The 14,967-nt window shown below is 41.6% G+C and overlaps 1 protein-coding gene across 2 annotated transcripts in view; it reads left to right on the forward strand.

Annotated features, from left to right (window-relative positions):
• LOC144600103 (glutamate receptor ionotropic, delta-2-like) overlaps positions 1 to 14,967 on the forward strand; it is a 361,426-nt gene that overhangs the window by 39,087 nt on the left and 307,372 nt on the right. For both annotated transcript variants that reach the window (XM_078411520.1, XM_078411521.1), the window contains exon 2: positions 9,113 to 9,268. In XM_078411520.1, coding sequence (XP_078267646.1) covers positions 9,113 to 9,268 — 156 coding nt within the window. The remainder of the gene's footprint in view (positions 1 to 9,112; positions 9,269 to 14,967) is intronic.

Below are 14,967 nucleotides of genomic sequence, written 5' to 3' on the forward strand. Positions count from 1 at the left end.
ATGGTGGGATTGTGGCAGGGGGTGGGGTTTGCGAGTTGGGAGTGGTTGATAGTTGAGTTGGACTGTGTAATTGACATTTGATCTGTTGGGGTATTGATGAGGGGGATAGGACTCTGTGATTATGAATGGGGTGAGCATTGTCAAATCCAGTTGTGCAGCTGATCAGTGAGTGACGGTCAGAAACCTATGGGTGACACATCACTAAAGGCATAAGCCAGAGAGAGAGAGAGTACAGTATGTAAATTATGTAAAAGGGACTGACATTAATCAGACCCGGTGTTGGCTCAAGAACATCCCCTTTAAGTTAAGAAGAGGCAAACTTGGCATATGCTGTGAAGGCGTACTTTCAATGATGCTATTTCAGTCATTTTATCACTTTTTAACATTTAATAAACATGTAGCTGCAAAGATATCTCGTTTTTCATATTTTGAGTTTCATGACACTCCAGTGAAAATGAAAATGAATGGCAGGTCTTCACTTGAGAAATAAATTTATAGAAAGGAACATGGATAGGAGAGGTTTAGAGGGATATGGGCCAAACACGGGCAGGTGGGGCTATGTTGCTGGGACATGTTGACCAGTATGGGCAAGTTGGGCTGAAGGGCCTGTTTCCACACTGTATATGACTCTATGAATGAGTAAACCCAATATTGAATTATGCTAACATCCTGCCTCTCAATTATGAATTGATTAGTGTTTGAATGGTTTGCCATTGAAACCTTGCCTGAAGCTTAAATCACATCCAATATTTACAAATGTGGAATGCATTTACCCTGCATTGTTTATTTGGGTGTAATCTGCATTGTCATTGGCACTTTGCATCTCCTTCCCAATTTGGTATCATTGATTTCATATTCATCTTATTTTAACCTGTTCAAAATACTTGGAAGACATTTGTATATATATTGTAAAATCTTTGCATAGATTTACAGCAACATTTGCTTCCTGGGTTTGCTGGGTTTGGTCAGTGCTTTGTCTTATAGACAATAGACAGTAGACAATAGGTGCAGGAGGAGGCCATTCAGCCCTTCGAGCCAGCATCATCATTCAATGTGATCATGGCTGATCATTCTCAATCAGTACCCCGTTCCTGCCTTCTCCCCATACCCCCTGACTCTGCTATCCTTAAGAGCTCTATCTAGCTCTCTCTTGAATGCATTCAGAGAATTGGCCTCCACTGCCTTCTGAGGCAGAGAATTCCACAGATTCACAACTCTCTGACTGAACAAGTTTTTCCTCATCTCAGTTCTAAATGGCCTACCCCTTATTCTTAAACTGTGACTCCTTGTTCTGGACTCCCCCAACATTGGGAACATGTTTCTTGCCTCTAACGTGTCCAACCCCTTAATAATCTTATACGTTTCGATAAGATCTCCTCTCATCCTTCTAAATTCCAGTGTAGACAAGCCTAGTGTTAACATTAATGGGAGCAAAAACCATAGGGAGAACAAATTTTAGCAAAGAATACCCTACCTTAATACAGTGCCTTATTGGACTTTGCATGCATTGGTTATTATATACTTCATGCAAGGCTGGTGAATTAACTTGACAAATGTACTAATTTCTATTTCTCAGATAACTTTTTAACCATTCTCTACCTAATTAGATGGTTAGGTTTTTAATTAACCTGATAATTGCAATTTGTAACGTTTCAGGTCCAGATCCTTGACTAATACGCTGAGTCTGAAGAAGGGTCCCAGCCCAAAGCGTGACATACCCATGTTCTCCAAGGATGCTGCCTGATCCACGGAGTTACTCCAGCACTTTTTGTCTTTTTTGGTAAATTAGTAACTACAGTTCTTGTTTTCAAGGCAGCATAGTAGCGCAGTGGTAGAGTTGCTGCCATACAGTGCCTGAAACCTGTGTTCGATCCTGACTCTATGGGTGCTGTCTATATGGAGTCTGTACATTCTCCCCATGACCACATGGGTTTTCTCTGGGTGTTCCGGTTTCCTCCTACATTCCAAAGACATACAGGTTTGTAGGTTAATTGGCTTAGGTAAAAATTGTAAATTGTCCCCAGTGTAGGATAATGTGAGTGTATGGGGATCGCTGGTCAGTGCAAAATCGGTGGGCCGAAGGGCCTGTTTCCACGCTGTAACTCTAAAAATAAAGTCAGGAAGAGCCATAGTAGTAGGTGAAAGTCAGGAAGAGCCATAGTAGTGGGTGAAAGTCAGGAAGAGCCATAATAGTGGGTGACTCCATTGTCCGAGGTACGGACAGTAGATTCTGTGGCGGCAGGCGGGACTTGAGGATGGTCTGTTGCCTCCCTGGTGCCAGGGTTCAAGACATCATGGACCGGCTTCAGAACATCCTAGCGAGGAAAGGCGATCAACCGGAAGTAGTTGTGCACGTGGGCATGAACGATGTCGGGAGGAAGAGGAAGGAGATACTGCAACATGAGTTTAGAGAGTAAGGAAGAAGACTGATAAGTAGGACGTCGAGGGTGGTTATCTCTGGACTGCTACATGTGCCTCGTGCTGGTGAGGGCAGGAACAGAGAGATTGGGGATATGAATGTATGGCTGAGGGGCTGGTGCAGGGAGCAGTGATTTAGATTTCTAGATCACTGGGATCTCGTCTGGGGCAGGGGTTTGCTAGTGTTACACGTGTGGCTTTAAACTAAGTAGTGGGGGGAAGGGGTTGACAAATTGGGAATATGAAGATGGGGTTAAAGGGGAAGCGAAAACAGGAGTAATTGCAAAGGACTCTCGAATGAATGAGAAGGGAAGTTCTAGATGGGATAAGAGAGTAAGGTTAGGGCCAATTGTGACCGGTGTGAGAGGGGAGGTGAATACCGAAGTTAAAGTGTTGTATTTAAATGCACAAAGTATAAAAAATAAAGTGGATGAGCTTGAGGCTCAGTTAGACATTGGTAAGTATGATGTTGTGGGAATCATAGAGACATGGCTACAAGAGGACCAGGGCTGGGAACTGAATATTCAGGGGTGCACAATGAAGAAAGTCAATGGAATGTTGGCCTTCATAACAAGAGGAGTTGAGTATAGGAGCAAAGAGGTCCTTCTGCACTTGTACGGGGCCCTAGTGAGACCGCACCTGGAGTACTGTGTGCAGTTTTGGTCTCCAAATTTGAGGAAGGATATTCTTGCTATTGAGGGTGTGCAGCGTAGGTTTACTAGGTTAATTCCTGGAATGGTGGGACTGTCATATGTTGAAAGACTGGAGCGACTAGGCTTGTGTACACTGGAATTTAGAAGGATGAGAGGGGATCTTATCAAAACGTATAAGATTATTAAGGGTTTGGACATGTTAGAGGCAGGAAACATGTTCCCAATGTTGGGGGAGTCCAGAACCAGGGGCCACAGTTTAAGAATAAGGGGTGGGCCATATAGAATGGAGATGAGGATAAACCTTTTCAGTCAGAGAGTTGTGAATCTGTGGAATTCTCTGCCTCAGAGGGCAGTGGAGTCCAATTATCTGCATGTATTCAAGAGAGAGCTAGATAGAGTTCTTAAGGATAGGTTCTTAAGGAAAGGTCAGAGTTCTTAGATAGAGTTCTTAAGGAAAGGTCAGGGGGTTTGTGGAGAAGGCAGGAACAGGGTACTGATTGAGAATGATCAGCCATGATCACATTGAATGGTGGTGCTGGCTCGAAGGGCTGAATGGCCTACTCCTGCACCTATTGTCTATTGTCTAAACTAAACAACATGGTTTTGCAGTCCTATTTGCTGCTATTTGTGTTGGTGTTGACTAAGTTGCAGGAGCACCATCACCGCGAGCTAAACCAGTCAGAAAGCCATCCAGATGTAATCTAGATGTGAATTTTTGCATTTTCATCACCGCATCAACATAGAATTGCTAATGAGACAAGAGACTGCCGATGGCTCTGATTATTTATTGAATTCCACGCGCTGATATTTAATTAGTGCTCCTGTTTCCATTGGTTAATTTTTGACCTCCCATTCACTTATTTATTTCCTATTCCCTTTTATTTATTGGTTCACAATATTGATTTAATTAATAGGAGTCTAGGGATGTCTGATGGTTCACTTGCTTATTTTTTCAATATCATGGATTAATTACTGTTTTACCTTGACTCAACAATGAATTAAGAGATTCCTCTAACAGTAAAACTTGTGGGATTTTTTTTTTCCAAACTTCCTCCTCCACTTAAGATTTCAGAGTGCAATATGTCTTCTGACTCCAGCATATACGAACCCATGGGGGAATCTGCTGGTACATATATCTTTATTGGAGAACAAATCTGATCCTATTACCAGTCTCCAATGTCCCCTTCTTGCCTCTTAAATTTGCTGTCTGTCATTCAGGTCTCTCTTTATCCATACTGCTATTTATTTTGCACCAGAAGTTCTGAGTTACTTTTTTTCAATCAATATCTGGTGTGATGCTTTAATAAATGTTCTTGGGGATCTATGGAAGTCATTCACTCAGACCATTTGTGCGTTATGCTCAATAAAATTCTGTCCTGTCTCAGACATGGCCTCCCTATGTTTGATGATAATTCCTGGTTAGTTCATTCATTTTGCTTCATCCTGATTAGTAAAGCAAATTGGAAACACTCGACAAAATCATAAGGTTTACCATCGGTTTGGATGTGCTTTGGAGAGGGCCATATTGAAACAAATAGACTGAAAATAACTGCCAAGAAAACAGTGTGGAAAATGTATATTTTCTGGGGCCTCGATGGTTGTGGGAAGGTTCCAGTCGAAACTGTGGAGGTAGAATGAGTGGGTGTTGTCTGGCATAAGCATTGCGGTATCTTCCCATAGATGCTGGCAGACAAATCAGACTTGGGTTGAGATTTTCAAAGGGATTGGAGGCATCGTTCCTATGCCATCTTGGCATGGCCAAACACAGTGAAAGATTCAACTTCTTTCTCCTCCCCCGCTCCCTCCACCCAATGTTTTCTCAAAGTTTTCCATTTTTTAAATTGCCAATTCGTCTGTCATACAATCTTTTAAAAATTATTATTGAGATAATGCCAGCTGATTGATAATTGGAGGTCTCTTTCCTAAAGACGTTGAACAAACATATAATATTTGCCTTTCCCCTGTCTTCTGGCACACTGTATATTGGTTTCAAATGTTGAGATTTTAATTTCATATCTATTTCCTCTCTGTTCTCTTGTATTTTAAAGTTTAGCACTCTCTTATCCTGCCCTTGGTTCCAAGAAGTATTAGATTTTCTATCCACTTTTCTTCAACTTGTTCAGTTTGCTGTTTTATCAAAGATATGGTCCTTGTTCTCCTCATTCAAATGCAATATTTGCTGAATTCTTGCATCCACCACTCTAAATGGCTGTACTATAGTTGGCGTGACTTGCGTAGGAAGACCTGTGAATCTGACTCTTGGAACATCTAGTCATTTGAATATGAATATGTGCATTTGTTCCAACCAATTTTATTGGTGGTGTTACAGAAAAAGTAAATTCAATGATATTTTTGTGGGACATGATCATTAGCCTATTCTTTGTCCCCATCCAGAACTTTGTTTTTCCACTCACCTGGTAGTTTCCAAACAGCTTAATTAGTTTAGAGATACAGCATTGAAACAGACCCTTCGATCCACCGAGTCTGCGCCAACCTCTGTATTCTAGTTCTGCCCTATGCACTATGGACAGTTTTGCAAAAGCCAAATAACCTAAGACCTGCATGTCTTTAGAATGTGGGTTGAAACCGGAGCAGCCAGAGAAAACCCATGCAGTCACATGCAGAACATACAAGCTCATTGCAGACAGCACCCATAGTCAGGATCGAACCTAGATCTCTGGCGCTGCAAGCCAGCAGCTCTACCACTGCACCATTCTGCTTCTCCTCAATGTGCCATCTCAAGCCCTGCAAGTTATGTTGAGATGAAATAAACCATTTTCAACCCCAAGCTTCAATGACCTGAAATGTTAAGTCTGTTTCCACAGATGCTATCTGATCTGCTTAGTATTCCCAGCACTTGTTGTTGTTATTTCAGATTTCTAGCATCTGCAGTTAATTTTCTTTGCGGATCACCAGTTCAACGAGAATGAGGCTTGGGATTGAAAATTTCTTTTTTTTTTTCTCTTCATTCATGGCAAATCAATAATCTTGAAGTTAAATTTATTCTTGCCTATGAAGGAAAGGTACATGGGGTGTAATACTTTGAAAGATGACATGGAGCAAAGTTTCACTTGTTGAAATTTAATCAGACTCCTTCACTTCCCAGGTCAATACCTTGCACTATTCTCCAGATTTTCTTGGACATTTGGCTATTGATTAACCATTGTTCATCGGGGTGTTTTATTTACAGGATGGCACAGTGGTGCAGCTGGTAGAGCTACTGCCTCACAGTGCCAGAGACCTGTATTTAGACCTCAGATGCTGTCTGTACGGAATTTGCACATTCTCCCTGTGACCGTGTGGGTTTCCTCCAGGTGCTCCGGTTTCTCCCACATCCCAAAGACGTGCATATTGGTAGGTTAATTGGCCTCGGTAAATTGCCCACCGTGTTTGGAGAGTGAATGAGAAAGTGGAATAGCAAAGAATTAGAGTGAATGGGTGATCAATGGTCGGCGTGGGTCGAAGGGGCTGTTTCCATGCTCTATCTCTAAACTAAAATTTGGTGAACACGTGAGTTCATGACTGGAAAGGCAGATTGATATCTCAGCCAACAGACAGCTGGGCAACATCCCAAAAATCCCATCAGGCAGAAAAATGTTTGTCTGAGTTGTGAAATAAAGAAAAATGTTAAAATATTATTTGTAATAAGATCAAACAAACTGATAATGGTGATAAGGCTGTTGTTGAGAAGTATGGCTTTGTCTGCGAGACATTCTTATGTGTAGTGGAAGTGATGGTTGGTGTGAAATCTGACCTGGTTTACTGTGAAAGAGTCTGAAAGCATGGAGCAGCATTTTTGTCCACAGTAGCAAACTAAGACCTGCTCTTGCCTATAAACTTACTCTGAAGTTTTCCATTGGAACTTGTTCACACCAAAGAGCCAAAAAAATATTCAGCTTCATCTAAAGAGCACCCAGAACCAGTGTAATAAAGGCAAGTAACCTATTAGGTTGAAAAATCATTAACCAACAGTCTGTAAACCAAGAAGTGTTTATTGGAAATAATATTGAATATAAAAAAGCAAAGTTAAAAGAGAATGAAAGAAGGCTTTGAGAGAGAGAAAAAAGCAAGGAAAGTAAAAATCTAATGTGATTACTTTAAGCTATTACTGTTAACTTCTCAACAACAATTAAATTCTGAGGGAATTGGTAAAATGTAATTCTCTTTGCTAAAGAGATTGTTTGATAGGTATGCATATTTATTATTGCTGGCCTCTGAAAACTTTAACATCTCATCGCTTTAGCGGTGATATATCAGATAAATTAAGCTGGATAGAATGCAGAGGAGCTTTATGAGAATGTTGCCAGGACTTGAGTGCCCGAGGTTTATGGAGAGGTTGGGCAAGCTAGGACTCTATTTCTTAGAATGTAGCAAGGTGAAGGGTGACCTTATGGGGGTGTATAAGATCATGAGGGGAATAGATTGGGCAAATGCACAGTCTTTTATCCAGAGTAGGAGAATCAAGAACCATAAAACATTGGTTTAAGGGGAGTGGGGAGAGATATCATACGAACCTGAGGAGCAACTTTTTCACAGAGATTTTGATAGGTATATGGAATGAGCTGCCAAAGGAGGGAGTTTCAGGTGCCATGTGAGCTGCCAGAGCAGGTACTAGCACAGCATTTACAAGACCATAGGACAGGTACATGGATAGGAAAGGTTTGGAGGGAAATGGACCAATTGCAGGCAGGTGGGACTAGTGTAGATGGTGCATCTTGGTCAGCTTGAGCCAGGTAGGCCAAAGGGTCTTTTTGCATGCTGTATGACTTATGACTTTAAGTAAAGCAACTGCATGCTGTTTTAGGGGTTACTTGAAATTAAATAAATCAACGTTTATACTGATGGGTTGTATTCTCCCCAAGCAAAATATGTGGTGCTGTTCCTCCAGTTTGCATGAGGCCTCACTCTGACTGTGCAGGAGGCCCAGGACAGAAAGGTCATTATAGGAATGGGAAAGGGGAGTTAAAATGTTTGGAAACTGGGAGATTGCGTATCTCACGGTGCAATGGAGTGAGAGGTACTTAAAATGAACATGGATGTGGTCTTGACTTAATATGTTAAAAAAATCCCGCAGAGAGGAATTTTGTTGTCATAGATTGGTATAGCACAGAATTTGGCCCTTTGGCCCGTTGAGTCTATGGCATCATCAAACATCCATTCATACTAATCTCAATACGTTCATCCTCCCCACCCCACACACACATTCCCATCTACTGCACCACAGATTCTACCACTAGACTACATTTGTTGCCAATTAACCCACCAACCCACACCCAGAGCACCAGGAGTAATCCGCATTGTCACTGTGAGAGTGTATATACTCCACATAGACAGCACAGGAAGTCAGGATTGTATTGAGGTGTCTAGAGCTGTGAGGCTACTAGCTGCCCCACTGTCTGTGCCATCCCTGATAAGATGCCGATGACTTTCAAATTGAAACTAAAGGAGGCAGTAAAAGATAACAAATGTAGAAGGAAAGAAATCAAATTCTTCATTGCTTCAAATTTGTGTTGTAATTTTAAGCCAACGCACATTTCAGACATCCCTACTGTTTTAATTAAAATTCAGGATTGTACTGTTTATATATAATTGATATTAAATGCCTGGCTGAAAAAAAAAAGTAAGGTATTTTATTCAGAATCATTGTCTAGGACTAAATCAATGCATCAGTAATATTCTAAAAGGAATCTAGTCAATGTGATTAAATGTAAATAATTAATTATTACATACTGTTGCAAATCAGGTACTATATTTGAAGGTATCACAAAATGCTGGAGTAACTCAGCGGGTCAGGTAGCATCTCTGGAGAGAAGGAATGGGTGACATTTCAGGTTGAGACCCTTCTTCAGACTGCAAACAGTATCTGCAGTTATTTTCCTACTATATTTGAACGTTGTTAATACGGTCTTTTAAAAATTTAATTCAGATTCTGGAACGGCTGTGAAGTTCAGTTGCTTAAACTATTTACAAATGATTGCCATTCTCGTTGTCTAATCAGGCACAAATAAATGGGATTATGTTCATTTGTTTTCCTTCTTCAGGTGCAATTTTTGAGGAGACTGCCAGAAAGGATGACAAAATGTTTCGATTAGCCGTGGCCGAAATCAACATGAATGAAGAAATATTACAAAATGAAAAGATAACATTCTCGGTCAGATTTATTGATTCCAACAATCCATTCCAGGCTGTTCAAGAAGGTAAGAAAACAGATTTTCAGCCATTTATTTCATTAACCTTTTCTTTGACGAGATGGTTGCAGTTTTTGTCACTATTATTGTATATCCTGTAAGATTTCCTATCTTTTGAGGTGGATTTTAATTATGGACTTATTTTCCTTTTAGTCTTGATGGAAATTTTGAACTGGAAATGGATGAATTGTTGAAATAAATTGGGTGTTACCTTTTTAAAATTTTAGTCAGGGCATTTTAACATTTGGATGAAATTAATGATTGAACTGCCAGCTTCCACTTTGTTTAATAAAATCAATGGTTTTGAATATATACTTCCTTCTCAATGGAATGGATGTGAACCTTTAACCTTTAAATTATCTCTCTGTAATAGCCTCCAAGTAATTGTTTAGTCTTCCAGATCTTAATTAAAAGTGTTATTTTTGTTTGACCGTAAGCTGCCTATTTGTCTTCATTTGCAACTATTGTGAAGGGTAAACATTGGAACTTTTTTTATACTAAACTATATATTTTCTTAATTTGAAATCGCTACAACTTGATCACCCCATCCTTCAATTCCTCTCTGCCATTGCCCAATGAGTCAGAATGCCATTGTTTGCCATAACCTAATCAGTCATATCAAATTAATTTCCATTGATGGCTCTTCTTTCCTCTGCAGTGTTCTCAATGAAAAATTGTTGTGAGCTAAGTAAGCCAGGGGTGTTTTCACTGGAGTTAGACTTTGAGGAGCATGATGTAAAGATACTCTGAGGCAACACACTCTGAGCTTTGCTTCTAAAGCTCTTCTGTGGATGGAATTGTTGAATTGGACTTCTTACCAAGTCAATACACTGCTGCGATTAACGTGCTGTGTAACATGGATCCCTTTGGTTTGGCCTCTGGCAGAACTGAGGTTTGCGGTGTGGGCTGAAATCTGAAACCTCAATGATGTTTGTTGTGAAGCCTTTGGGGCCACGGTAAATTCAAGTAAGAAGTGTGTATGATGATGTTGGATTTGAACAAATGCATGTCGTGACTTTGTAGGTATGGAAAATTTTACATTACAGTTATAGTCGTGAGAAATGTAGACTGCCAGAACAAGTAAAACCATTGTATTGTAGGCAATGTCATAGTAATAACATCGCCTTCTGGAGGTGCTGCTGCGGCAGGTGCCTTCCGGGGGTGCCGCTGAGAAGCCGAGGCCGGAGTCTCGCGAGTCGGAGGTGGTGCTTCGATGGTCGGACCCTGGGCCTCGCAGGTCGGAGGTGGAGCCTCGCGGGTCGACGAAGCCTGCGGCCAACGGCCTCGGGTCGGTGGAGCCCACGGCTGGGCCCTGGGTCTGGGCCATGGAGGCGTCCGAAGAGGACCCGGCAGCGTTAGTGGAGAGGTCGGTGCGGCGGTCGATGAAGGTGCCGAACGGGGACGGAAACACGGAAGTGAGGACGCCGCTGCCGAGGGAAGGAACAAAGGAGGACGGGCGTGGTGGGACTGCCATGAGGGAGGGGGAAGACCAATAGACAATGGAGGACCTGGCGTGGGGGGACCACCATGAGGGAGGGGGAAGAACAATAGACAAAGGAGGATGGGCGTGGTGGGACTGCCATGAGGGAGGGGGAAGACCAATAGACAATGGAGGACCTGGCGTGGGGGGACCGCCATGAGGGAGGGGGAAGACCAATAGACAAAGGAGGATGAGCGTGGTGGGACTGCCATGAGGGAGGGGGAAGACCAATAGACAATGGAGGGACCTGGCGTGGGGGGACCGCCATGAGGGAGGGGGAGGAAGAACAAAGGGGGGGGGGCAATTTGCAACATGTGACAATAAAGTATTCAATTCCATTTAATTCAATCGCATGTGCAATTATCTCAACCTTGCATTCATCCCAGTTTAGACACCTATTTCCCGACAGCATGTTGCTCCTTGCAAACAGTTAAACTCCATTTGTAAACTGATGACAATCAGCTCTACTTCACCAACATCTCTCCACTGTTCTGTGTTTCCAGGCTGATTGTCCAGCATCATACCATTCTTGTACCTCAATTCCCTCCTTTTGAACATTGGAATTGAATTGAAATAAATTGAATAAATCTTATTGGCCAAGTATGAAAACATACAAGGTGCTTTGCTCGCAAGTAGCAGCATGACAAACAGTAAACAATTAAGAATAAAACATTATAATTTACACATGTGAAGAATGAAACAAAATACCAGAACAAAAGGAGGCTACAGACTTTTGGTTGTTGAATAGAGCTACTGCTCGTGGAAAGAAGCTGTTTTTATGTCTGGCTGTGGCTGCTTTGACAGTTCGGAGTCGCCTCCCAGAGGGAAGTGCTTCAAAGAGTTTGTGGCCAGGGTGAGAGAGGTCAGAGATGATCTTACCCGCTCACTTCCTGGCCCTTGCCGTGTACAGTTCATCGATGGGGGGAAGGTTGCAGCCAAGAACCTTCTCGGCTGATCGAACGATGCGGATGTCATGCGTGGTGGCTGAGCCAAACCAGACCATGATGGAGAAGGTGAGGACAGACTCTATGATGGCAGTGTAAAACTAGACCATCATTGCCTGTGGCAGATTATGTTTTCTCAGTTGCCACTGGAACTATGTCCTCTTACGGGCCTTTTTGACTGTGGAGTCGATGGTGGCCTCCCATTTAAGGTCCCTGGAAATGATGGTTCCAAGGAACTTAAATGACTCCACAGACGTGACTGTGGTGCTGTTGATGGTGAGTGGTGGGAGGGGAGGGGGGGCTCTCCTAAAGTTCACAATCAATCCCACTGTCTTAAGAGCATTGAGCTCCAGGTTGTTGCGAAGGCACCGGGAGGACAGCTGTGTCACGTCCTGTCTGTAGGCAGATTTCTCCCCATCCTGGATCAGTCCAATCAGGGTTGTGTCATCCGCAAACTTGAGAAGCTTGACAGAGGAGCTCAAGGATGTTTGGGTGCTGTCACAGGTTCTGCTCTCCTGCCTACAATTTGGTTTCCACTTCCCTGGTGGTCTAAATGCAATGTTGGAATCCTGTTTGATTTCAGTTGATTTTCTGACCCAGACCCATCTTTTGTTCATCTCAACCCTTGCCTCATTCCTGAAACCCTCATCTGTCTTTCTGCTATCTGTAATGCTTTCTTGCTGCTTGCAATCTACCACTCTCCAGTAACTTCAAATGATAAAACATCCTACTACTCTTGTTCTAACTTCAAAGTATCAATCACAAATCTTTCCCGATCAACTGACTTGCGTTAACTTGTTAACTTGCCAAAATGTTATTAATTTGTATCATTGCAATTTTTTTAATCCCTCCATGGCCCTGTGACCCCAGCTCTCTAAGATACTCCAGTCCTACATTCATCAAAAACTTTGTTTTTTTATCCTCTATTTCATTTGCATTCTGGGATTTCAAGATCTGAAATCTTCATCTTAAACCTCTGCCTTTGCACACCAGCTCCATTTTATAAGAATCTTAAAACCTGTCTCTTTTATTCAAGGATTTAGTAACTAATCTTGTTATCTCCCTCCTTGGCTTAATTGTTACATTGCTGCAGCCTAACCATATATTAATAAAAACCTTTGCTTTCCTAAATTACACGAGGGGAGAAATAAAAATTCTTCTCTCTGCTCACATCATTGTTTTGATACAGATTTCTTATGTTACACGCCACACAAAATCACTTTTTCCCCTTGGCATTTTTAATTATTGATATTAAATGTACAGAGGAAGAGAGACTGGTAATTTTATTCAGTAACTGCAGTCGGCTTAATTTCTCTTATCTTTGGAACTGGAAGCAATCGAAGTAAATTGAAGTGACACTTGCTACTTATAATGTCTCATGCTTTTAGACATTTGAGTTCTCTCCTCCACTTGAATTTTCTGCCATTGGTCATGTATTCCCAGACTGAAGAGCAAGAAAGGGGAGAAAACCATTGTGTGTTCTGCAGAGTGTCATTAATACTGACTTAGCCGTTCACCAGAGGATTATAATTGTAACCAGGTAAAGACATGTTATCCAGCTCTCTCTCCTCATTAAAATTTCAACTCAATTTCATGTACTGGAGGATTCCTTCAGGAGTTAAAGAGTGGACGGGCTGTGGAAAATGTTTAAGCTAGGTAATAAAATGCTCATTTAAACTTGCAACAGGAAGACCCAAGACGCAGATGGTTGTGCTTGCAGGGCCCCAACAAATGTAGTTATTGAGTATCCCAGTTGTGTCAATGAAAAGTTGGTATAAGCTAAATAAGTCCGGGGTGTTTTTTTTTACTGGAATAGAGCTTTGTGGAGCATGAGGTAAAGACACTCTGAGGGAACACACCCTGAGCTTTGCTTCTAAAGCTCTTCTGTGAATGGAATGGTTGAATTGGACTCCTTACCAAGGCAATACACTGCCGTGTGTCTATGTGTAATATGGATCCCTTTAGTTTGGCCTCGGGGGAACTGAAGTTTGCACTGGGGGCTGAAATTTGAAACCACATTGAATTTTGTTTTTTGGGGGCACTGGAAATTCAAGATCGAGGTGTGTGTGTGATGTCGTTGGATTCGAATAAATGCATGTAGTGATTTTGTAGAAATGGGAAATTTTACATTGCGGTTATAGTCTTGAGAATTGCAGCCTGCTACAACAACCTGATCAGCTAAGTCTCTTTGGTTTTCTGGTTTTCACCAGAATTTTCTGGTTTTCACCAGATTTCCACCGCCTGCATTATTTGTTTTTGGATTCCATTTCTCTGGTCATGAATTTGACCATTTCATGTCCTCATGCCAATCATCCTTGATTAATAGTTGATGGGTATCTTCTATTGCAGAATTGTTGCAAATCATGTTCAGACCCTTAGTGTAATCAGTGTAATCTCTTGGAATTTGCTCAAAGACTTGTTTCATTTGACTTGACGCTGCCTAACCCATTGATTCCCCCTCGCAGATAGTCTATTTTTTTTGCTCAAGGTTCCGGCATCTGCAGTCTCTTGTGTCTCTTGTATCTGTTGTTGACTCTGTGATTTCTGCAACTGAGATTGTAAATAGCAGCCTTGATAAAACATGTGTTTGATCAGTAAAAGCATCTGCCCAATTGATCCTTCTTCCTTTGTCAGTCTTTGCTTCATGTCATGCAGTCAGCCACTACTGATTAGCAATTTAAACTCTTCATCTTGATGGCATGCCATGCATTTTATTTGAATTTCCTCATTTAAATCCAACACAAATGTATCCCTTATGATTCACAAAACTCGCAGTGCCCTTCACAGATCATTCAATATAATAATATAATTTCTACATTTTTGTTCTCCTCCTTTTCTTTTTAAATTCTAAATCTTCACAATTTCAAGGGGCTGTACTTGAAATAATCCTTCAATATTTGTACAACGTCAGTAAATACCTCCGGTGCACATGGAAAGTCTTCCTGCTTACTGTCAGGGCAGAATCTTCTGCCAGTGCATTTTTAATGTGAACTTCAACATGCAGGCTTTTATTTGCAAAGAAAAAACTCTTCCCATTTGCACAATGAAAGATGAGCACTCTTAAACTGCCTATATATCCACTCCGATTTACAATTTTTGACTTGTGTCCTGCATTGTCAGTGTCACTCTGCATTGAAGTCTTCTCTGCACTATGTTCAAGTCTCCTGTGTTTAATTCTCTTGTCTCACAATGCCACTGATTGCTGATGCTTTATAAATGTCACAATCTGAGTAGTTAATATCAGATCGCTGTCTCCCTGCAAGGTCCTGGGAGATCTGAAAAAT

The sequence above is a fragment of the Rhinoraja longicauda genome, chromosome 14 (genome assembly GCF_053455715.1).
Source record: "Rhinoraja longicauda isolate Sanriku21f chromosome 14, sRhiLon1.1, whole genome shotgun sequence".
Lineage (NCBI taxonomy): Eukaryota > Metazoa > Chordata > Chondrichthyes > Rajiformes > Arhynchobatidae > Rhinoraja > Rhinoraja longicauda.